At 40.7% G+C, this 23932-nt stretch overlaps 1 protein-coding gene across 1 annotated transcript in view; it reads right to left on the bottom strand.

The window, feature by feature from the left end:
• GCNT2 (glucosaminyl (N-acetyl) transferase 2, I-branching enzyme (I blood group)) overlaps positions 1 to 6513 on the bottom strand; it is a 53177-nt gene extending 46664 nt beyond the window's left edge. The window contains exon 1 of the mRNA XM_006891599.1: positions 5589 to 6513. Within this exon, the coding sequence (XP_006891661.1) occupies positions 5589 to 6513 (925 nt within the window). The remainder of the gene's footprint in view (positions 1 to 5588) is intronic.
• Positions 6514 to 23932: the final 17419 nt, after the last annotated feature.

Genomic DNA, 23932 nt, shown 5'->3' with positions numbered 1-23932 from the left:
TGCTAGAAGGACGGTGGGTTTGGGTTTTTTTGCAAAGTGGTACTTGCATCAATCCTGTCTCAAACTCACTGCCACATACCATTGTGTTTCCAAGACTGTAAATCTTCATGAGGCGAGACCACCTAGCTTCCTCCCTCAGACTGGCTGGTGGAGCTGAACTAATGGAAACATACCAGGGTTTTAGCATTTTGGTTGGCAAAACAACATGCTACAGGCAACGTCACCAAAGCCTCTTGACAATCCTGTCTGCTGAGGTTAAATTCATGTAAATGCCACTTAATCAATGATAATTGTGTTTGTGCTTCATTTGATACTTCATAAATCCTTTAATCCAATTTTTCTTGTCTTGCATACTGCTATGCTAGAGACGGAAAACTAATTATGCATCTTTCCCAGTTATTTCCTTTGCAAGGTCAGGGTTAAAATGTTTGGACACACATCCCCCAGAGATGAAGAAGACGGCCTGTTAAGGCCCCGCCAGCAGCAAGAAACATCATAGAGGACTCCATGAAGGATCTTCATGACTCTGCAGCCTATCTCAGGCTTCGCTAGCTGGAGCTCAGTCCCCTGTTATACATACTTGTCAATCTAGGGATTCAAAGTATGGATACGCTGCAGAAGATCAACCCCACTCACTGGTCCGAGAAAAGCCAGTGATTTACCCCTTTATCAAGGAGTTTATTAAAACCAGCCCAACAAATTCAGATTGCTAATAGCATGTTTTTAAAAAACCATGTCCATGGAAACAGCCCCAAATGCCATCAACAAATGAATAAACTGAGAAAGGGTGACATTCACACAATGCAATACTAGGCAGCACTAAAGAACAATATTTTTTTTAAATACTGTATCATATGGGAGAGTCTAAGCATTATGCTGAGTGAAATAACTCAGTTACATAAGGACATATATTGCATAAAATCATTATTGTCAAACAGAGGGCTACTGAGCACATATGTATAAATGTTCAAAAGGGGAAGTGGAAAAAGAGAAGAGGTGGGGAACGGGAGGAGTCACTAGGATAGCAGAGGTTAGGTGGATGGGGGGTGAAGGAAAAGGAAAGATTCAATGGGGACTTGAGAAGACAGGCTAATAATAGGCACAGATCAAAAGTAATTAATTATTTATATTATAATGTATATAAATGAGTGTTTGAAGCACTTTGTAAATGAAGGCTTGCATAAAACACAGTGCACATGAACAAAACACAATATATACTAACTATATGCAAACCAATAAGAATATTAGAGGGAGGGAAAATATGTCCAAGGTCACTATGTGACCTTAATATCTGCCTATGGGAAAATTCCATCACTTAAAAAACCCTGATAAATGGACATGAATGCATGGAAGCATCTGCTTTGCAAGGAGTCACCTTCAATTGAAGTCTTTATCTGCACACCTGCCAAACAAGTGCCCCACGGCTTGTCCTCTGTCCAGAAAAGCAGCTTTACTGAGGCCCCGAAGGCTCTAATGACCTTCATTAGAGCAGGATTTGAACAGTCTATCAATGTTTATAAATCTCAGTCACAGGTACAATCAGCACGACTGACTGAATGCATCCTTTCAGTGGTTTCAGAAACCAAATTTAATTCGGGCCAATGTACAGAGGACACAATGCATACTTTGAGAACGATTGGAACTAGTCCAGCCACACTTAGCTGTAAGGTCCTGGTAACCTTTCTGTGGAGAACACATACCTTCTGCATAGCTGAGTGTTTACATTAGCGAGGGTGACATCTGGATAAGTGGTTTTAGTTTCTAGCTAGTGCTATCTTTTCTAAAGCTTTCATTTCCTTAAAGTGTCTGCTTCCCTACCTTCCCCCTCTGGGCCAGAAACTGAGGCCTGCTCCAGAGCCCCGGAACAAGACTAACAGCACATTTGAATGAGGGCCAAACTGTGGGAGAAACTCAAACCGCCTGCAAGAAAGGCTGAAACTAACTGGAAGTGCCCCGATACGCTGCCAGGGCTTTTGTCTCAGCACCAGGTACCCCATGGCATCGTGGACCCAGACTGGCTGCCTGGTAGCAGATTTTCTAAGAAAGGTAAATCATCATTCCAACTGGAATTCTGGTGCCTGCTGATGCCACAAAGCTTTCCTCCCCTCTACTGATTTCATTGTGTGGCTTGGCTATTGAAGTTTTAGACCTCTAAGCAATATCATAACCCACAATCTTTACTGTGAAAAGTCTCTCCCAGGGACAAGACATCTTTTAGTCTTTCTTTGCATCTTCTGGTACAGATCCAGTGCCATCCTGTCCTCCCTCCGGCCAATCCATTCTCATTCAGCACTCTAGTGCTCTGGCACCATTGAGTCTGTTCCAGTCACAGTGACTTTGTAGGACAGACCAGAACCTTGAACCGTAATCTTTGCAGAAGCAGATCATCAAGTCTTCCATGCAGTGGCTCGTGGGTTCCAACCTCTGATCTTTGCGTTAGCAGCAGAGCATTGAACCTCTGCGCCACCAGTGCTCCTTATTTTAATTCTCTGCATAGCATTTTTTAAAAAATATATGTTATTTATATTGGTTTGCAGGGAGTTCTGGTGGCCTAGTGGCAAGAAGCTGCATTGCAATCTCAAAGGCACGTGGTTTGAATCCACCAGCCGTTCCGGGGTAGAAGGATGTGCAATCTCCTCCTGTGTGATTACTGCTTCTGAAAACCCACCAGAGGATCAGCTATGGATGGGATCTGACTCTATGATACACAACAACAGTTGGTTTGCATACAAAATTAGTATACATTGTGTTTCATTCATGTACATTGTGCTTCACACATTGCTTCATTCACACTGTGTTACTTACAATCACTTATATAAAAATCATATGTTTTTTTAGAACCAATCACCATTGATCCATGCCTACCATTACCTGGTCTTTTCATGTTGAAATTGGATCTTTCTCATACCTTTCCCATCCCATCTCCCTCACCAAGTCCTCTGCATAGCTTTAAATCAGACACATTGGTCATGTGGGATAAGAGACAGAAATACAAACTTATATGTCACATTTGTTACCCTTGAAAGGTTCACGTGTAAGAAGGAAGAGTGGACAAGATAACCATGCATAGGTGGTTATATTTCAACACTGAGGGTAGTGGCCCTGGGCTTTGCAGGAGGATCAGCACTGGAGCACACACTTGTGAGAAGGGTTATCAGAAAGGCCTTCCAAAAGAGGCAATGTCGTCATGCAGGATGAAAAATATATATCAGGAGTAAGTTAGCATGTATTGTCCTAATTAGGGTCAGAGTCTTGCCTCTTTTTCTTCTTTCCCAGCCTCTGAGAATGTTTCATCTCATTTTCACTGGCTCAGACAAGGAAAACTGTGAAGTGCTTGAATAGAGAAAGATCAACAGTCTTCTTCCACTATAATTCGCAACCTTGGAAAAACAATGGAAGTTCACTATACAGCGTGTTCAACAGCACTGAGGGTTTTGGTTTGTTTACTTTTAGGAAAGATCCAAATTGGACCTGAAAAGATTGGGTAATGGTAAATATAGATCACTGGTAACTGATTTTATAAAATTCAATGTATAAAAGAAACCGGAGAGCTAGATTAAAGCCTCTTCAAGGAAGATTAAGGAAATTGGCACAGAACTCTGACCTGGGTGGTGACAGTCAATCCAGGAAAAGGTTTCCTTTTCCTGCTTTTCCTGAGCACTAGAGCTAACAGCCTTGTGAAGAGTCCATAAACTTGCTTTCTTCCTCTCATTCTCTCTCTCTCTCTCTCTCTCTCTCTCTCTCTCTCTCTCCATATCCTGCTACTTCATCCTTCTTTTCCTGGTGCAACAGAATTAGGGCCTGCCTTGGGCTACAGAAATCTAGATTCAGATGCCAGCCTTGCCTTGAATAAGCTGTGTGACCAATTTCTCTAAGCCTCATTTTCTTCACCTGCACACAGGAATGACTCTTGAGTGATATCAACAATTAGCAAGCTCAGCTGCTAACAGAAAGGCAAGTGATTCTAGTCCACCTGGAGGCTCCCCAGAAGAAAGACCTGATTATCTACTTGTGAAAAACCTGCCACTGGAAACCATATGGTGCCCCATTCTACTCTGACACACACATGAGATTGTCATGAGTTAGACTCCACAGTAAGGCAACTGGTGTGCTTTTTGGTTTTAAAAATGCTTTCCTGCTGGGATTTCAGATCTGACAGTAGCTGGAACAGCACTCAAATGTCCTGATGATACTACAAGAGGAGGGAGCTATCTCAAATAGAGCAGTCATATGGGAAGCACCCCTTCCCAAGGTCAACAACCATGCAGGTGAAATAGTGGGAAAATGTGTATGGGGAAGAGGTAAGTGGCACAGGCAATTTAGGTATTTCCAGTGTAGGAAATCCTGGGAAACAACTTTAAAATGAAATTCAGTCCTGAGAGAGGGTTTAAGGTTGTTTTCTGCATTTAAATGCCTAGAATACTTTGGACTCTTCCAAATGATCATGAACAAAAAAAGACTTCAAAAAAGGTATAAAAACAGGGAGCTCTGGTGGCCTAGTGACCAGAAGCTGCACTGTGATCCCAAAGGTGCTCAGTTTGAATCCACCAGATGCTCTGCTGGAGAAGGAGTGGCAATCTTCTGTGCCATTCAGATCTGGTCCCACAGTACACAACAAGGGGGGTGGGGAGGAATCTCCCAAAACTAAACCAAACAAACAAAAAAATGCAACCCATTAATATGTCTACATAAACATATCTATAAATATCTCTATAGGTGTGTATATATATATAAACAAGAGTGTGGTGCATATGGTACTTTCTAATAAAGAATTGTTTAAAGATTAAACTTAAATCAACTCCAGGTAGAATTTGTCCTCTTCTCTGTCTGTACATATATATTTCAACTCACTGTTACCTACTTTTTTTACGTAATATTAAAGCAGATTTGTTTAATCAAGTTGAGAGGAACACTTGTCCAGACTGGACACTAAAGACATTTAAGCCAGTGAGCATCTACCAACATCAAAAAAGGTTTCAAAGCCCCAGACACATCCCTCTTTATATCCCTTTCCCCCATATACCACCACCACAATTCCATGGACTCTGAGCATTTACAGCATCAATGGAACGGCGCCTAACAAAGTTTTGGAAGAAACACTATCGTTTCTAGAAGGCATCATTGTGATGAATGAAGACATCAGTTCTTTATAGCCACACTTACTAAAATAAAAGCTGTGAAAAGCAAAGCTAAGTCAGAAACGATATGATTCACAAGCAAAGGTGGTTTTGACAGAACCTCTGTAGCCCTGTGTATTGTTTTCATCGCTGAATTTAGACAACAGAGCTGGTACTAAATATCATTTAAACAGCAAACAAAGCATTTAACTCTCCCCTGCTGTTGTTAGGTGCCATCAAGTCCAGCACAATTCATAGTGACCCTGTGACCCAAAGATCTGGACCTTGTTCTATCCTGTGTCATCCTCACACTTCCTGACATACAAGAGCCCATTGGAGCAGCTACCATGTAGATCCACCAGGTCCAGGTCTCCCCTACCCCAACCCCCAATTATTTAAAATGTATCAGTTCTCCAGAGGCCTTTTAAATTTCTTCTAATAAGATGAAATGGGAAGGCAAATGCTACTTACCTGGAATTCTATTGAGTGTCACCCAGAAATGTTCATCAGGACTGTAGGTATCTTTTGACCACTGGAGCAGGTCAATGGCCCTTTTATCATTAAAGACAAAATTAACAAACTCTCTGGTAAGGGCTACATAGGCAGTACCAAAGTAGATGGTCATCTGATGTGGAGGTGAAGTTTTCAAAATATTAGTATTTTGCACAAAAGAGCCATCCTTGCCTATATGTTCTCTGTGAACATACTTGGTTCGTTTAATGGCATGCTGAGGAGGCAGCACCCCGGGGGTAATATTTTTCCCTTTAAACCCTTTCAGGTGCTGAATTATCTCCCTATTGGTTTTCAGAGGAAAGTCTTGGCCACAGGTGTTAATCACGTATTTCCAGGGAACCTTGGAGGCCACCAGATCCTTCATGCAGTTCAGGTCAGCCTGGAGCCTAGAAATTCCTGCATAAACCACAGGCTCAATCTTGGAAGCAATAAAAGCATTTTGGAAACAACTCAGTAATTGCCCCACAGATTCCTTAAATTCAGCTGGGGCTTTCTCATCCACATGCACGCAGTAGACATTCTGGGGCATGTAGATAGATCTGAAGAGCCTCTCAAAAGTGGCGAAATCCTTATGGATGACCATGACATAAGCCAAGGGGAATGCAGCTTCTTCTTGGGACAGAGTGTTTGTGATGTAGTGGCTCTGAGTCAGGTAGTCCTCGCAAGGGACTCTTCCCACGGGTGATGTTAATGGCCTTCCCCACGCAAAGGTGAACCTCTTCTCCAAGGCAGAATCGCAGGCATGTATTCTAAGATACTTTTCACCTGAAATATTCAGCCTCTCGTAACTTTTTGGCAGGCTCAGTTGGCTGTGGTACAGGATCAGAAAAACGACCACGCTGAACACGGTAAAGGCAAAAAGAGAATACCTCCAAAAGTTCATTCTTTTCACTTCGCTGGAGACGGAATCTCTTTTCGGGGATTGAGGAATAGTCAGTCCCCCCCGATGACACAGGTGTGAGAAGTTGGGTGGACTCCAGGCAGTTCTGAATTGGGACAGTGTCTAAGGGCTGGCTGCCCTCAGTCAGTCTTCTTTCCTTCTGGGGGTGGTGGGTCAATCTTATTTCCTTCTGGGGTGGTCAGTCCTCTTTCCTTCCGGGAGTCAGTGTCCTATCCATCCTCTCCAGAACCGGCAGAGGTGCGGTATTCACGCTGGTCTGGGCTCCGTAGGATGCTTGTGTGTGCTCGGGTGCGATGCTGCTCCCGCTGTTCTGGGCCCGGGAGCTGAACCCCGCTGCTCACTGAGAGTCAGGCGCTCGACTCAGCACCGCGGGGCCCCCAAGGCCTCCGAGAAGACGCGAACCCCATCTCATTTGCATGCGTAATGTCATTGGCTGATGTGAGCAGATTACGTTATGGAATGGGAGACGACCCGCCCTTTTCACCCCGGCTGACTTTCTCTCTCTTTGCGAACCCTGCCCCCTTGCCCACAGACTTGCAGAAAAGGCGCTTCTCTTTTTTCTTGCGTGCGCCCTTGGAAACCACAGCCTTGGGGACTCTGCTCCCGAACTCTATTTCTCTTCCTGTTTCTCCGCCACCCCTCTTTTTGGTTTCAGTGTTATCTCTACCTTCTGGTCACTGACTGACGCAGGAAAGGAAGATCGTACTTGCGACATGCCTCTGGGTAGATTATCAGAGGCCAAAAGAAATCGTTGGTGAGGTGGGTGTTTGCAGGGTGGGGCCCCATAGCCTGTGCATTTGTGTTTATGTACAGCTGCGGACAGAAGGGTGGTGGGGGTATTAAGAATGACTCCTGTTGCCTCTCAGGAACCCACGAAGGTATCTTTTAACATCCAGTGCTGTATTGGTGCCACAGAATGAAATACAGGCACCTTCGCGTGCACACCCGCGGGAAATGTGATAGCCATTGTTCCGGGAGAGGCGAGGATGGTGCCCATTTCACGCAGTCGGCGTCAGTTAACTTGAACCCTTGACTATTATCTCCAACACTGGGAGTGGCAAACCACAGGGGCTCTTCAATGCCTGATATTTATTCTCCCATATCTTAAGATTTGAGTGCCTTACAAAGAATTTCACAGATCTCAAAGGATTTTCCTTCTCCTTCCCACCCAGCCCCCACCCCAGCTTCCTTACTCAGAAGACAGAACAAAAGGTTCGGGGCTGCAGCAGAATTCCTGGAAGTATACTCAGTGCAGTTCTGGAGCCCGGAAAGAAACCCAGCAGGTCAGGTCACATTACAAAAGGGTTCTCGTAGCACCTGAAACAGGCGCCTCCAGCTCTCAACAGAAGTGGACTAACTTGGTAGGTGACACCAGTGGGAAGGACAGACTCACATGTGTTAAAGTGGGCCACACCCAGCTCCTTCCCTTGTCACCTAGCTGTTCTTCCTTGTCTGTGAGGAAAACATGCATTTTATAATGCAATCTTCCTGTCCTGCCCAATCCCACACCACCTTTTATTTCCCTATAGTTCAGGCAAAGACAGCAACCGGGAAAGGATGGATATTGATTGGGAAATAGACCCAAAGAGTTGGAAAGGATCCTGGAGATGGCAAATGAAAAAACCTGAAGTAAATAAAAAATATCCCAGAATCACTCAAGCGGATAGGAACCGAAGCCTAATTCTGCTTTCTTTGTAAAGTCCTAGAGTCTCCGGGTGACACAAACAGTTGAAGTGTAGCTAGTCTGTTATGTGGAGCCTCGGCGGCCTAGTCTTCAGAGAGTTGTACTGCTAACCCAAAGGCAGCCCTTTTCCATCAGCAGCTCAACGATGAGCAATCTCTTCCCCGGATGATTGACAGCCTCTGAAAACTGGCTGGAGGGTCAGTTATGATTCAGTTTTTACTAGATAGAAATGATAGTGTCTGTGGTGTGCCATCAAGTTGATTCCCACTTGTAGTGAAGCAGAACTGCCCCATAGAGTTTTCTATGCTGTGCTCTTTATAGGAACAAACTGTCAGATCTTTTTTCTGTGGTGGCACCGGGAGGTTTGAATGATCAACCTTTTAGTTAGCCTACTTGGATTCAAATCCCAGCTTGAGCAGCCCAAATTCTGTCAACTGTGCGATGAAGATAAAATTACTGTACCTAAGTACCAGTGGAGTAGAAATCATAGTAACTTCATATTATATGATTAAATGAGACTACTCACTTAATCATGTATGTTAACACAGATAGATGTATAATAACATTAAGTTTAACACAGACCTAGGTTCCTAGTTTATGTTAAAAACACTATGTGCTTACTGGAAGCAATAATGTATTCAATAAAAAGGTCTAAGAAGTAGTACATAATGCATAAGTACATTACATATGGCACAGCCAACTGAAAAGTCAGCAGTTTAAATCCACCATCTACTCCTTGGGAGAAAGAAGGGCCGTTGCCTCCAGTAAAGATTTATAGCTTGAGAAATCCAGTAGAGCGTCATCATGACTCATGGTGAACAGGTTTCATCAGAATTCCAGACTATGGTAGAGATCAGGAAAAAAGACTTAATAAGCTATTTCTGAAAATTAGTCAATGAAAAACTTCTATATCAGAATGGGAAAGCAGCAGTGGACTCAGCCTGCCAGAGATGACAGTGATTCAGTGGAAGTAGGCAGTCATTCTATGTGTACAAGAATCAGAGCCAACTTTATAGCAACTACTGACAATAACAATTACTGGTACAGGTTTGTCTTTGAAAAACACATATCTGAATTCTATTAGTGAGCTTAAATTTTTATTTCTGGTTTCAGAAATGTAGGAGGACGACCCAATTTATCTTTTTAAGTCTTTCAAATGGGCGGATTTATTTCTGTAACATTTTTCTAGGAGATAAATTCTTTTCTTTCCTCATTGCCACCCGCATTCTACCCCAGACAGAAATATAACAGAAATGTGGCTGTGTGAAGGGAACATGAATAGTTCATCCTGATGTCCTCACTTCCCTTCATTCTTACTACGGTTTCACCACACCCTTTTCTACAAAACAAGTTCCCAGCAGGGAGGGCAAAGTAGGCGGGACAGGGAGGCAGATGGCCAATGCAAAGCCAGCTGTCAATCTTTCATCATAATTTAGTCAAAGCATATTGCAAATTGGGAGGCTGCAACGTTCTTTTTTAGGCTAAAACAGCATATTCCAATAAAATAGCTTCTACAGTCTGTCCTGGCTAATATACAATGATTTATGTGCAGTGACGGAGATTAAAATGTGATGCTTCCTTAATTTAATAGCTGGTGCAAGAATAGGGGTGCTTTGTCTGGTATCTATGGTAATGGAACAAGCTTCCCTCCTCTCTCCCTCATCAAATAGTTGGGCAGGATAAGGTCTAAACTTGCAGCAAGGCATTATTTTTGCTCTGTTCACTTTCATTGCCTTCTTGTTGTTAGGTGTGCTTCAGTCAGTCCTGACTCATCATGACCAGAAGTACAACAGACTGAAATACTGCCTATTCAGGTGCCATCTTTAAATTCATTGCTATGCTTGAGCCCATTGTTGCAGCCACAGAGTTAATCCATCTCACTACGAGCATCTGCTTTTTTGCTGTCCTTCTGTCTTACCAAGCATAATGGCAATTTCCAGGGACTAATCCCTTCTGATAGTGTATCAATAGTGTATGAGACCAAGCCTCGCCATCCCTACTTCCAAGGAGCATTTTGTTCTTATTTCTTCTAAGACAGATTTGTTTTTTTGTCAGTCCATGATATATATATTATTTTTCTCCAAAACCATAAATCAAAGGCATTAATCTTTGGTCTTCCTTATTCATTGCCCAATTTTCAAATGCATATGATATGACTGAAAATACCATGGCTTGCATGAGGCAGACCTTAGTCCTAAATGTCTTTTAACACTTTCTAGAGGGTTTTTTGGCAGCAGATTTGTCCAATGTAACACATCTTGCACTGATGGGGCATGTTGTCAGCAGGTGCCTTTTCTTTGGAAAAAGACTTCACGCTTACCAAGTGGAGGGTCAGTAAAAGTGAGAGACCCTCAAAGGAAGACCATCAAAGTGAGGAAGAGGGATTGACATGGTGACTACAGTAAAGGGCTTAAGCATGACAGAGATTGTGAGGATGGCTCAGGATAAGACAAGGTTTCCACGTGTTGTTCATAGGTTTGCTGTGAGTTGTTGTTGACTGGATGGTACCTAACAATAACAACATGTCATTTGACATCTCGACTGCAACTTCATGGACAGTGATTGTGGATCCAAGTAAAATGAAACCACAGCCACTTTTGATCTTTTTTGTTTATCATGTTATTATTAGTTTGTGTTGGGAGGATTTTTTTGTTTATGTAAAGGTGTGCTGTATACCGAAATTTTTAAAATGTTCATCAGTGCTTCAAGTTTTCTTCACTTTGAGCAAACAAGATTGTATCATCTTTGATTATCACAGGTTTCTAATAAGTCTTTCTTTAATCTTGATGCTATATTTGCCATTAGATTATTTGCTCAGCAAACAGATTTAGTAGGAGGGGTGAAAGGATAGACCTCAAACACAAACATTTCCTGGTTTTAAACAGTGCAACATCTCCTCATTTGCCTTAAAGACTGCCTCCTGGTTGGCATATGTACAAGTTCCACATGAACATAATGAACTGCTATGGAATTCCCATTCTCCACAAACATCATCCATAATTTGTTATGATCCACACAACCTTTGCATAGTCAATAAAACATAGACATCATTCTGTTATTTTTTGCTTTTAGGTCAGATCCATCTGGCGTGAGTAGTGATATCCTTCATTCTATATTCTCTTCTGAATGTGGCTTGAAATTTTTTTTTATATATATATACTGGTTTGTTTACAAAGTTCAAATACATTGTTCTTCACACCAGATCTTTCTCTCATTGATGTGCTCCTGCAACAATCTTCAGCAAAATTTTATGTGAGTGTGATACTAGTGATATAGCTCAATAATTTCCACAATCTGTTAGACTCTCTCTCTCTTTTTTTTTTAAATAAGCACAAATATGAATCTCTTTTTTGGTTGGTTGACCAGGTAACTATCTCCTAAATTTCTTAGCATAGATGAATAAGCACTTCCAGTATTGTATCCATTTGTTAAAATATATTGGTATTCCATCACTTACTGGAGTCTTGTTTTTCTCCAATACCTTCAGTAAAACTTGGACTTACTCCTCAATATAGTTTTGATCACATACTACTTCTGGTAATGGTTTAATATGAATTCTTTTTTGGTAGAGTGAATTTGTGCATTCCTTCCATCTTGCTTGAATTAACATAAAAACCTGCCATTGAATAGATATTTTGTGTCCCTCTCTGCCTGCCCCTGACTAACAGTAACCTTTTCAGTCACTCACACATTGTATAACTTACAGTAAACAATCAGAGTAAACGGGGGAAAAAGTGCCAGGATATGTGGGTTCTTCTGAGAATACAGGAGGATTTTCTTTTTCTTTCCTTACAATACCTTAACCAAAGCACCTAGTACATAGAGATACTAAACAAAAAGCCAGCAGTTGGAATCCACTAGCTGTTCTATTAATGAAAAATGGGCAGTCCTCTCCTGTAAAGATTTATAGCTTCAGAAACCTGGTGGAGGGTCTGTATGGGTTGTAATCAACTTGATGACAGTAGATTTGGGTTTTTACTTGGTTTACAATATATAGTGACTTAATTCTTATCAAACTTACATGAGTTGTGCTTTTATCACTGTGAGTTTAACAAAGACAGAGGTGAAAGAATGCTGGTTAGTGATTTGAATCTTCGTCTGACTTGATCTAAAGCCCCTTTCCCTCCTACAGCATTAAACCACTTCCCTCTCTATACTTATTAGCTATTGGGCATGGGAAAACTATGATCTTTTAAAAAACAATTTCTATCCATAATTTGGATGACATTTTTTATGTGTCAGGTGGTGCTTTTGATATATACTCTGTCTCTCCCAAGATCATGGTATTCTATTTTCTCTTTATGGCTTTAATTGTCTCATTCTGGCAACATTAAACTATTTAGCTACAATGGAGACATAATTGGTACAGGAAGTCTCTGGGTTAAAAATTAGATCTAATCCTATGTTTATCTTTAAGTTGAATTTGTAGGTAAGTCAGAATATGTATAAATAGATTCCTTTAGCACCAGTAAGTCCAATGTTTGTTGTTGTATGTTGTTGTTATGTGCTGTTGAGTTGAAATCTATTCATAGATGACCCTCCAGTGGTTTATGGAGGCTTTTAGTAGCATGAGAGGAGATTGCTCATCTTTCTCTCTCAGAGTAGATAATAGATTCAAACTCTCTGCCTCTGAGTTGGTAGCTCAACTCCATACTAGAAGGCTACCAGAGCTCAATGGTTCCATACTAAAGTCTTAGGGGCAATAACGTCAATTGGCCTAGCACAGTCCACACAAACAATGTTCTACATCCTACTTTGGTGAATACTAATGGCAGCCTTAAAAACTTGCAAGCGGTCATATAAAGGATGACTAGTAATTAGTTTCTCCCTATTTGGTTCAGAGAATAAGGAAGGGAAGTAAAAACACAAAGAAACTCTTAGCTGAAAGGAATAAAGGTTCATGTGAACCTCAACCTTGATGATCTTAAACCAGAACCAGATAGAGCTCAGCTACCAATGTTGACCACTTTTAAAAAGATTACAGAGCAGGATCCTGGACAAAATGAGGGGAAATGCAGGACAAAACAAGAAATCCTAAAAATGGTCAGCTCTGGTGGTCTGATGGAAGCTAATGGAACCCCTGAGATCATGGCTTTTAGTCATTTTTTGAGCCTGGAATTAAACTCATACCTGTGGCTTAAATTTCCTCCAAACATTGGACAAGTCCTTGAGGTAAACAGTAACACCAAGAGGTACTCACTTCTTACAACAATCAATCAGACAAGAGTGAAATGACAGTGTTTGCCCAGGAACACAACTCAGAAAGCAAGATGGCGTATAATTGAAGGATTCAAGGAAATCACAAGAAAGAAGCAAGAGGAGTAGAGTCATAGTTTGGTATTGTAAATAATGTCATGGAATAACAGTTGAATGGAAAGTCTATTTGTTTTCTAAGCTTCCACTAAGACCACATATAAATAAAACAAAAGAAAGGGGAAAACCTCCAGGGTAGTGAAAATCATAAATGGCTACCAACACCTGGGCAAGGTCGTCTAGATGTGGAAGAAGATAGTGATGGTGGTCAACAGTGCCCACTAAATCAGCAACCACCAGAGTTAGTGCCCCCAGACCATGGGCCATGCACTGCTAGGTCTGAGAAGTTTTAAGAGAAGTGGGAAATCCATGTATAATCAGAAAATTCTTCACTTTAAAAATATTATTATCTAGTTAACAAGTTTAAAAAAACATGATGAAATAAACACAAGGAGATCACCAGGTGTCCACCATCTTTGGTTCAAGCAAAGTTCAATGTACTTTGAAGCTGTTGAAACTTAACCTTTTAACTTCTAGTTTAGACACAATCACAACAAACATTCTTAGGTGGTAAGCCTGTAAAAAAAAAATCACGACTAATGTTGTCAAGTCTGAACCAACTCATAGCTGACCCTCCAGAAGCTATAAATTTCATGGCCAGAGATGGCCCATTGGTACAGAGCTAGTAGATTTATGTACCTGTTGTCAGCATAAAGTCCCCCAGGACGCATAAATGAGTTTTGTTAAACCATTCACTTAAAAGTTGGCAGCTTGACTTTACTTCACAGAGATGTGAAAGAGAAACATGAATATTTGCTTTCAAAAATATTACAGTCAAGAAAAAAAATCCAATGAAGCAGTTCTGCTATGTTATGTGTGGGGCTACGATGAAAGTTATACCAGTGTTCAGGTTTTTTGTTCATAGGGTCGCTATGAGTCGTCTATGGCTTGATGGCACTTAACAACAACAACCATGAGTTGACATAGAATCAACAGCAGCAGGTGGGTTTGTTGGGGTTTTTTTTCAATCAGTGTTTTTATATGTCAATATTTTTTTTAAATTGTGGTTTGAGTGAAATTTTACTGAGCAAATTGGTTTTCCATTCAACAAATTCATTCACACGTTGTTTTATGACATTAATTACAACCGTCCATGTTGTAACTGTACTCTTCCTCTTTCATCTTTGTGATTCTCTTTTTTATTGATCCTTCAATCCTATCCCTTTCTGCCTTCTGAGTTTTAGCCTGAGAAAAATGCTGCCTTTTTAATCTTGCATGGTTGATTGTTCTAATGAGGAGGTATTTTTAATTAACTTTTTATTATTAATCAAATTAAGTGTACACAGATTGGTTTTCCATCCATTCATTCACACACATTGTATTTTGTGAAATTGATGACAATCCCCATATTGTACTCAAGATCATTCTTCCCAATTCCTTTCTGTGTTTCTTATTTCCATCCTTCCTTTGGCAACAGTTTTCTTGTTGCTATTACTGTTTGTCTTTCACTTGTCAACAAGGAAGTTCCTGGGTTGTGCAATTGTTAGTACCTTTAGCCACTAACCCCAGGTGTTGGAGATTTGAGTCCATTCATATGCATCTCAGATAAAAGGCATGACTATCTATTTCTGAGAAGTTAATCATTGGCAATCTCATGAACACAGTTACTCTCGCCCAAATTATGTCACTATGTAAGAGTTGACTCCAGGGCAACTGGTTTTTACTGGCAGCAACAAAATATGGCCTCAGAATGGACAAAGTTAAAGAAAAACCCCAAAAGCAGAACAGCGTTAAATCATCAATGAAGCTCTATTCAGAGCAGAACGATATATAATAGCATTATATGCTATTGTTGATAGGTGCCTTTGAGTCAACTCAAGTTCACAGTGACCTTGTGTATAATAGAAAGAAGGTATGTCTGACCCAAGTCATGGGATTTTTTTTAGTTGTTCCAAATGCTTGTGAAAGTTGGACAATGGGTAAAGAAGAGTGAAGGAAGTCATTGCCTTTGGATTATGGTGTTGGTGAAGAGTATTGAATATTCTGTGGACTGCCAAAAGAACAAACATAGCTGTCTTGGAGGAAGGACAAACAGGGTGCTCCCTAGAAGCAAGGATTGTAAGACTTCATCTTACATACTCTGGGCATGTTATCAGGAGAGGCTAGTCTCTGGAAAAGGACACGATGCTTGGAAAAATGGAGAATCAGAGGAGAAAAAGACTCTCAAAGAGACGGACTGACCTGCAACAATGGGTGTAAGTAGAGCAGAAATTATGAGGATGGTAAAAGATTAGGTAGGGTTTTGTTCTGTTGTAAATGGGTCACTATGAAGTCTCTCCTTGGAGGCTAGGATTTTGAAACTTCATCTCACATGCTTTGGGCACATGGCCAGAAGGGACCAATCCTTGGAGAAGGACATCATGCTCAGAAGGGTGGAGGGACAACATAGGAGAGGAAGATCCCAGGTGCGATGGATTGATACAGAGTAACTAGGACAATGGTTATTTGAGTGTTGGAATCAGAGCTATTGTACATAGGGTCGCTATGGATAGCAGGTGGCTTAAAGGTACATAACAACATGAGTCAGAGATGAACAACCAGCAATCTTTAAAGACAAACCAAGCCCACTACTGTGGAATTGACTTACTCATGGTAACCCCAGGTGTTTGTTACAGAGCAGAACTGATCCATACATAGCATTCCCTGGCCTGTAGTTTCCATGGAAGCAAGTCACCCAGTGTTTTTTCTGCACCAACCCTGGGGTGGTTTGGCTCACTAATTCTCAGTGGGGCACAGACTGCTTGCTCACCATCCAGAGGCCTCCCGCACAGCCTAACTCATTGTTTCAGGTTCATATACATACTTTATTTTCGTTTCCTGGCATTCACTTTGGGCTAGCAAATATCTTTCTTTTGTTTTATTTATTTTTTTATTATTTTTTATTATTTTGTATGCGTGTACCGTCAAATCAGATCTGACTGGTACAGGAGGATATTGCGCCTCCTTCTCTGGCAGAGCATCTGGTGGATTCGAACCATGTTCCTCTGGGATTGCAGTGCAGCTTCTTGCCACTAGGCCACCAGAGCTCCCAGCAAATATCTTTCTAATGAGCCCAGATATTATCTCTAATTGCTCAGTGGGAAAAAAAATTACAAAGTAGATGAAAATGTTATCTCTGTTAAGTGATAGAGAGCAAATTAAGACAACTATTGTCAACTTCCCCTTGTGAGATTTATTGCCTCTGCTGACAGGATCAGCTATGACTCAGTTCCAAATCATAACACTCACTTAATAACAGCAACTGCCATTGTCATTTGGAGCAACTTTGCTCTGATTTCATGTCTTCTCTGAGAAAGAAGTTTAGGAATTCATGAGAATTCATGAACCCTTGCCTTGTATGTGCAAGGCCCATGCACATGACTGAAAATCTAGAAACTCACACCAACTACCTTCAAACTGCTTCACACACCAATTCCTTTGGTCATACTATTGAACCCTGCAGGGAAGGTGAAAGGGGATATTTCTACCCAGGGACCACAGGTTACATGCTAGCTACAGTCAGAGATCAGCATCTTACAGAGGCCTTCCCTTTTTATTTTTCAATCATTTTCAAATCAATGGTTACAGAACAGTCTTAAAATAGAGGTAAGGCAGTAATTTGTCATTCTAACAGCCCTATTACATTTTTCTCTTTTTTTTCTACATGATTTTTAATTTTTTGTATTTTTGATTATTCATACACATTTTATTTTATAGCATTGCAATTAAAATTTCACTTAAGCTGTCATACACATTTTATAACAATAATTATAATTGATTAATGTAATTGATTCATTACATTGTCTGATCAAATTGTTTATTGCCTTACCTTCACACAACATATCCATTCCTTGATTTTCACTCCTCGTCCCAACCCTGGTAATTAGCCAAGAAAGTTCTATCTGTGCATAGACCTTTCTTGGTTGTTGTTAGATGTTGTCAGAATAAATTCATAGCTGATGCTCCAGCAAGTTTTCAGGGGCTATGATTCACGTGGGAGGAAATTGTTCATGTTTCTCTCACAGAGCAGCTGGTGGAATTAAACCACATGCTTCTGGGTGTGCAGTGCAACTCCTTGCCACTGCGCCAGGATAAACTTCTCCTTGACTTTTTATAATAGTAATCTTATACAAGAAGGATCTTTTTATATTATTGAATTGTTTTCTAACTTATTCATCTCAGTGTCATGCTAACTTCTTCCCACATCACCCATCACTTACTTGAGTAAGTGAGACCATTTGTCAGGGCTGACGGCACTCATGAAAGAAGAGGCGAGGGGGAGCAAGTGTCTGGATAAATTCTCAAAAGTAGTCTTTTCCTCTGCTTTCCTAGTTAATAAAGCTGAAACAAATTTGTTCCTAAAATATGTCCTATATTTGTAATTAATTGAAGAAAATGAAACTCTGAAAAACATTGAATTGGCAAATGTTGTTTAAATATCTATATATATATATGTATGGATGGAAAAAAAAACAATAAAAAATATTCACTAGATCAGAAATAAAGTTCGCATTACTTTCCATTTTAGAAAGAAAACTCTATAGATCTACTCTGACACAAATGGGGTCGTGAGGCGTTGGAATCACCTCAGTAACATGTGGTTAAGTCCTCAGTCTCAAGATGTCCTGGGTGTAAGAAAGGTGATTAGGGGTAGAGGGTAGGGAGACATGGAGTGACTAGCTTGCTCAGTACTGAGTTATTTTTCAGCATTTCAGAAACCGGGGAAAGTCCAGAGGAAAGTGGAGTGAACTGGATACCTGGTTTCTATCAGTATTGGAGAATCACCAATGGAAAGCATGACTGATTAGAAAGTATTTGGTAAGCAAATAGAGTGGAAGGAAAGAAATGCTCCAGTCATTGATTTGAGGGGTCAGGGTCATACTGTTGTTGTTATGTGCAGTTGAATAACCTGCGACTCATAGCGACCCTATGTACAACAGCCCCAAACTCTGCTCTGTCCTCTCTCTGCCAATCACACTGTCTCTGACACACCCACCCTGATTACCCCAGTCACTGAATCAATCCACCTCATAGAGGGTTTTTGTCTCCTGCACTGTCCCTCCACCCTCCCAAGCATGACATCCTTCTCCAAGGACCGATCCGTCCTTGCAACATGTCCAAAGTACGTCAGATGAAGCTTCAGGATCTTTGCTTCCAAGGAACAGCCTGGTTTAACCTTATCCAGGATGAACCATATACAGGCCATCAGTAAGTTTGCAAATTCCAGGGCATAAAAACTCAATGTGATCCTCCCCCATATATCCCTGGACCCCTAAGGCATGGGGACAAAGTGATTAACATTTATGGGATGACTCTTACAGTGAACCGAACAAATGCATCTATGTCACATACATATGTTCCCCAGTAGATATAATTTTAATAAAACTTCAATAATAATGGGAGACCCTAACAGGATAGTAACTGCCATTGGGATGCTATTGTATTAAAGATCTCCTTCCTCCAAACCATGATAGAGCTTCTTGTATGAGGTGGGATAAATAGAAAATGTGAGTTCTTTCCAGTGGAAATACTTATCATGTGATTTCAAAAACAATGAGCAGTGAAGGGTTTGTTTTTTATTTTTTAAAAAGGGAAACTCATTTTACTAGGCAGCTCAATAAGAAGCCGTGATTCTCAATTTCCAAATCTGTAAAACTATAGAATGGGAACTGGATGCTTTCTAAGGCCCCTTCCAATGCTAAATGCTGTGATGATTTTAGATTCTGAATGGAATAAAGGGGAGGGTGTTCTTACAGAAAAACCAAACTGGGGATACTTGATTTAGATTGAGGAATTGCTGGGGAAAGCCATATTGAGTGATTTCTACTAAATTCCATAATAAGTTGTTGAAGAGGAAATAGAATGTGCAAATAATTATCTCCATTAAAAGTAAAACAAAAACTTGCCTAACTTTCCATGAGATCAGAAGATTTGAATCACTACTGAACCTTTTGATCAAAGATCCCACAGAAGAATCCTGATCAAAAAGAGAGAAATGTAGAACCAATTTTTATATTTTCATTGACTCCCCATGCTGAAGAGTGGATGGATTCTGGATGGTATTACCTTAGACAGTCCTTAAACTGAAAACCAACTATATCCCCTGAAGTCTTCATAAATAACAATAGTTTAGCTTAATTAGTAAACAGTATCTGGCTTGATCACTGTGCTTTTTCAAATATCTATCTTTCTGGGATCAAATTGATAAAAGCAACTTGAAAGGTTACAGGAGAAAATTAGGAGACAAGTGAGTTTATGTTAATGGTAGAGGAATAGCTTGTAAAGGTATTGTACAATTTGAAGGGTAGAATCAATTGCTCTGAATTTTACACATTTGTTGTTTGTTGTTGGGTACAACTGATAGTGACCCTATGAACAAAAAATGTGAGCCCTATTCTATCCTGTACCATCCTCATACTTCCTGACACACAAGAGCCGATTGCAGCAGTCACTGTATCAATGCACCTGGTTGAGGGGCTTCGTCTCCTTCAACGACCTTCAGCCTTCCCAAAATTATGTCCCTCTCCAAGGAATAACCCCTCCTAGCAACATATTCAAAGCCTCATCATTCTTGCCTCCAAAGAGCACTCCGGCCGCCCCATCTCCAAGACATATCTGTTCCTTCTCTTGGCTGTCCATGGGATGTTCAGTGCTCTTCTCCAACAACACAGGTCAAAGACATCAATTATTTTTTTTTGTCATCATTATTCATTGTCCAGGTCTCGGATGCATAGCTAGTAATCAGAAAGACTATGGCTTGAATCAGGTGCACTTTAGTCTTTAAACTGACATCACTGCTCATCAATACTTTGGAAATGTCCCTAACTGCAGATTTTCCCAGTGCAATGCATCTTCTTATTTCCTGACTGCTGGTATCAAGGGTGTTAATGTGGATTCAACCAAGATGAAGCTGTTGCCAGTTTCAATCTCCTCTTCATCCATCATGATTTTACATTTTACATGCAGAAACTGATAAACAGGTAGTATGTTTTGCCATGTTTTCAACAACAATAAAGAAAAAATTAAGAAAATAATAATAATAAGCTGTTGAAACCCACTGGGCCTTTGGGATTTGCAGAATATGCACACTCTTAGTTCTTTCTGAAGAAAGAAAATGTAGAAAGAGTGTCAGGTTAACTTAAAGATGAGACATGAAGAAAGGGACACTTGGGTAGGTCAACTTGATGACACCTTGGGCTTGGACTAAAGCTGCAGCAATAGGACAGGAGTGTGCTGCCCACCAGAAATATATCACAAAACAGATTGATTGGCTGCAAAGACTCAGAAGAAGAAAATGTTGGGTGTTGCCAACTGAATTGGGTCCTTTGACATCCAAAATATGTATTAGAATTCCAACCTCTTTATATATGTGGATGAAATTCTACTTGAACATAAAGTTTTCTCTGGAATTTTGATGAGAGCCTATTAGTGTTGGGTGTGTCCTAAATCTAGTCACTGCTCAATGATGTAAGAGGTCACATTGGCCTGTGGTGGCATGGTGGTTAAAGTGCTCCCTTGTTAATAAACTGCCAGCCATTCCAGGGGAGAAAACACCCCATCATGATCTGTTCCTATAAAGATACAGCCTAGACAGGTCTATGGGACAGTTCTACTCTGTTCTTTATGTAGGTTGGTATGAGTTGTGATTGGCTTAATGGCAGACAACAGCAGCAACATAGATACAAAAATAAGCAAGCACAAATGGGCTTTTTAGATGCCAAGAAGCTGAGAGTTAGCAGCACTAAAAAAAACCAAGAATCTTCCCCTAAAGCTGGGACCCTGGATTTGGACTTGCAACTTACTAAATTATAAGAAAATACATTGCAACATTTTCAAGCCACCCATCTGTAGTATTTCTGTTACAGTTACAGCAGCATTAGGAAACTAAGACACTAGGCAGTTAACCAAGATTCTGGAGGCATGAATCTGGGAGGAGTAGGAAGACGGAGGGACTGCCAGCGTAGTGCACATGTAAGCATATTCACTGCTAATGGAAATGCACATCACTAGCTACTGAAAATCCTTGGGAGCTATTCTACTCTGAAACACATGGGTTCATCATGAGTTGGGACCAATTTAACAGCACTTAGTTTAGAGAGATGGAAACCCCGAGCCAAACCAAACCACTGATTCAGTTCTCCCTCGTATAGATGCTCTACCAGGTTTCTATCAAGTTCAATGAACACTCTGCTCTGGACTTGCTCATCAAGTTGTGCCAAGAAATCTTGAGGTCAACAACCTGGACAACTGAGTGCAAGAGATCCATATTTGTTCCCATTCCAAAGAAAGGTGACCTAACAGAATGTGGAAATTATTGAACAATATCATTGGTATCACATGCAAGCAAGATTCTACTGAAGATTATCCAAAAATGACTGGAACAGCACTGAAGTACAGGCTGGGTTTAGAAGAGGCCATGGTACAAGGAATATTATAGCTAATGTTAGATGGGTCTTGGATGAAAGCAGGGAGCACCAGAAGAATTTCCATCTGTGTTTCATTGAATATGCAAAGGCATTTGACTGTGTGGATCTCAACTAAATGTGGCTGATTCTGAGAAGAATGGGAATCCCAAAACACTTGATCATGCTTATGCAAAACCTATACTTGAACCAGGAGGCAGTCATCAGAACAGAGCAAGAAAACACTGCATGGTTCAAAATCAGGAAGGATGTACACCAGGGACGTGTCCTATCTCCATACCTTTTCAATCTATATGCAGAACAGATTATCCAGGAGGCTGGGCTCTATGAGGAAAAATGTGGCATCAGGATTGGAGGAAGACTCATTGGCAATCTGCGTTATGCAGGTGATACAACCCTGATTGCTGAAACTGAGGAGGATCTGAAGCACTTCTTGCAGAAGGTCAAAGACTGCAGCCTTCAATATGGATTGAAGTTCAACATCAAGAAAACAAAGATTCTCACCACTGGGCTGATTGCCAGCATCATGATAGATGGTGAAGAGATTATTATTTGCTTTAGTTTGTTTTCCTCCACAATCAACACTCTTGGTACCAGCAGCCAGGAAATTAAAAGACAAATTGCATTGGGAAAGTCTGCTGTCAGAGACCTCTCCAAAGTACTGAAGAGCAACGATGTCCATCTGGAGACTAAGGTTCGCCTGATCCAGGCCATAGTCTTTGCAATTACTTGCTATGCATCAGAAAACTGTACAATGACTAGGGATGCTAGAAGGAGAATTGATGCTTTTGAGCTGTGGTGCGGGAGAAGACTATTGAGTATACCATGAACTGCTAGGAGAATAGACAGGTTCATCCTGGAGGGGGTGAAGACAGGCTTCTCCTTGGAGGCAAGGATTCTGAAACTTCATCTGACATATTTTAGATGTGTAACACTTTGTAACACAAGGTGGGAATAGTCCTTGGAGGGGATATCATGCTTGGGAGGGTTGAAGGACAACATGAAAGAGAAAGACACTTGCCGGGATGAATTGATTCACATTGAATTACATTATGAGTCACAGGCGATTGATGGCACTTAACAACAACAATCAAGTTTCTGGGGTTGTAAATCTTTGTAGGAAGAGATCAGTTGGTGAGTTTGAACTATGGACCTTTCTGCTAACAGGCCAATAGGTTATGCACTGCATGACCAGAACTACTCTCAGAGACTGAAGAGGAAGCACATTAACACGTGCTGATGGGTCCTTTGGGACGAGATACCCAGTTGATGACAGAAGTGTGGGAGAGGGGTTAGGGTACATTATGTTCTTTTAAGAGTCATTAAAGGAGACAGAATGGTAGGAGCTCAAAAAGAAAATTAAGAACAAAGTGAGAGAATAGTTTCTAAAAACCCAGGGCAAAGGCTAAGGTTGAAAAGAAGCTTAAAGTTTACCTAATTTGAAATTCACTGAGAACAGTGGCTCCAAAGTTCAACTGTTATCCAAGTTTCAATTCAGTAGTCAGGAACCAAGAATATAAAATCCATTTTTATCAAACAGTTTTTTACAGAGGGATTATAAAAGCAAGGGCTATTAACATATTTGGCAACAATAACCTTTCCATCATGTTGAAGTCACAAGTTCCTACTGTCGGCCTCAGTCCTGGATAATCATCTCTTCTGATCACATTTACCCCATCTGTCCCTGTGAGCAAAGCTGCCTTTACAAAAGTACAACTCTATATATTTCATTATGAATAGTGGACAGAGTACTGAATCAGAAATAAAAAGATCTAAATATGTGCCCTGGCTTTGCCTGTTACTAGCCATTAAATAAATGCAACACAGGATATGAACAGACACTTCACCAAAGAAGACATTCAGATGGCCAACAAGCACATGAAGAAATGTTCAAAATCCCTAGATCTAAGAGAGATGCAAATCAAAACAACTATGAGATATCATCTCACCCCAGTAAGAATAGCAAAATTTAACACAACAGCAAACAACAAGTGCTGGCGAG

Source organism: Elephantulus edwardii, unplaced genomic scaffold, assembly GCF_000299155.1.
Source record: "Elephantulus edwardii isolate Elephantulus edwardi_28Jun2011 unplaced genomic scaffold, EleEdw1.0 scaffold00101, whole genome shotgun sequence".
In the NCBI taxonomy this organism is placed as follows: Eukaryota; Metazoa; Chordata; class Mammalia; order Macroscelidea; family Macroscelididae; genus Elephantulus; species Elephantulus edwardii.
This window is presented reverse-complemented; position numbering and strand designations above follow the sequence as displayed.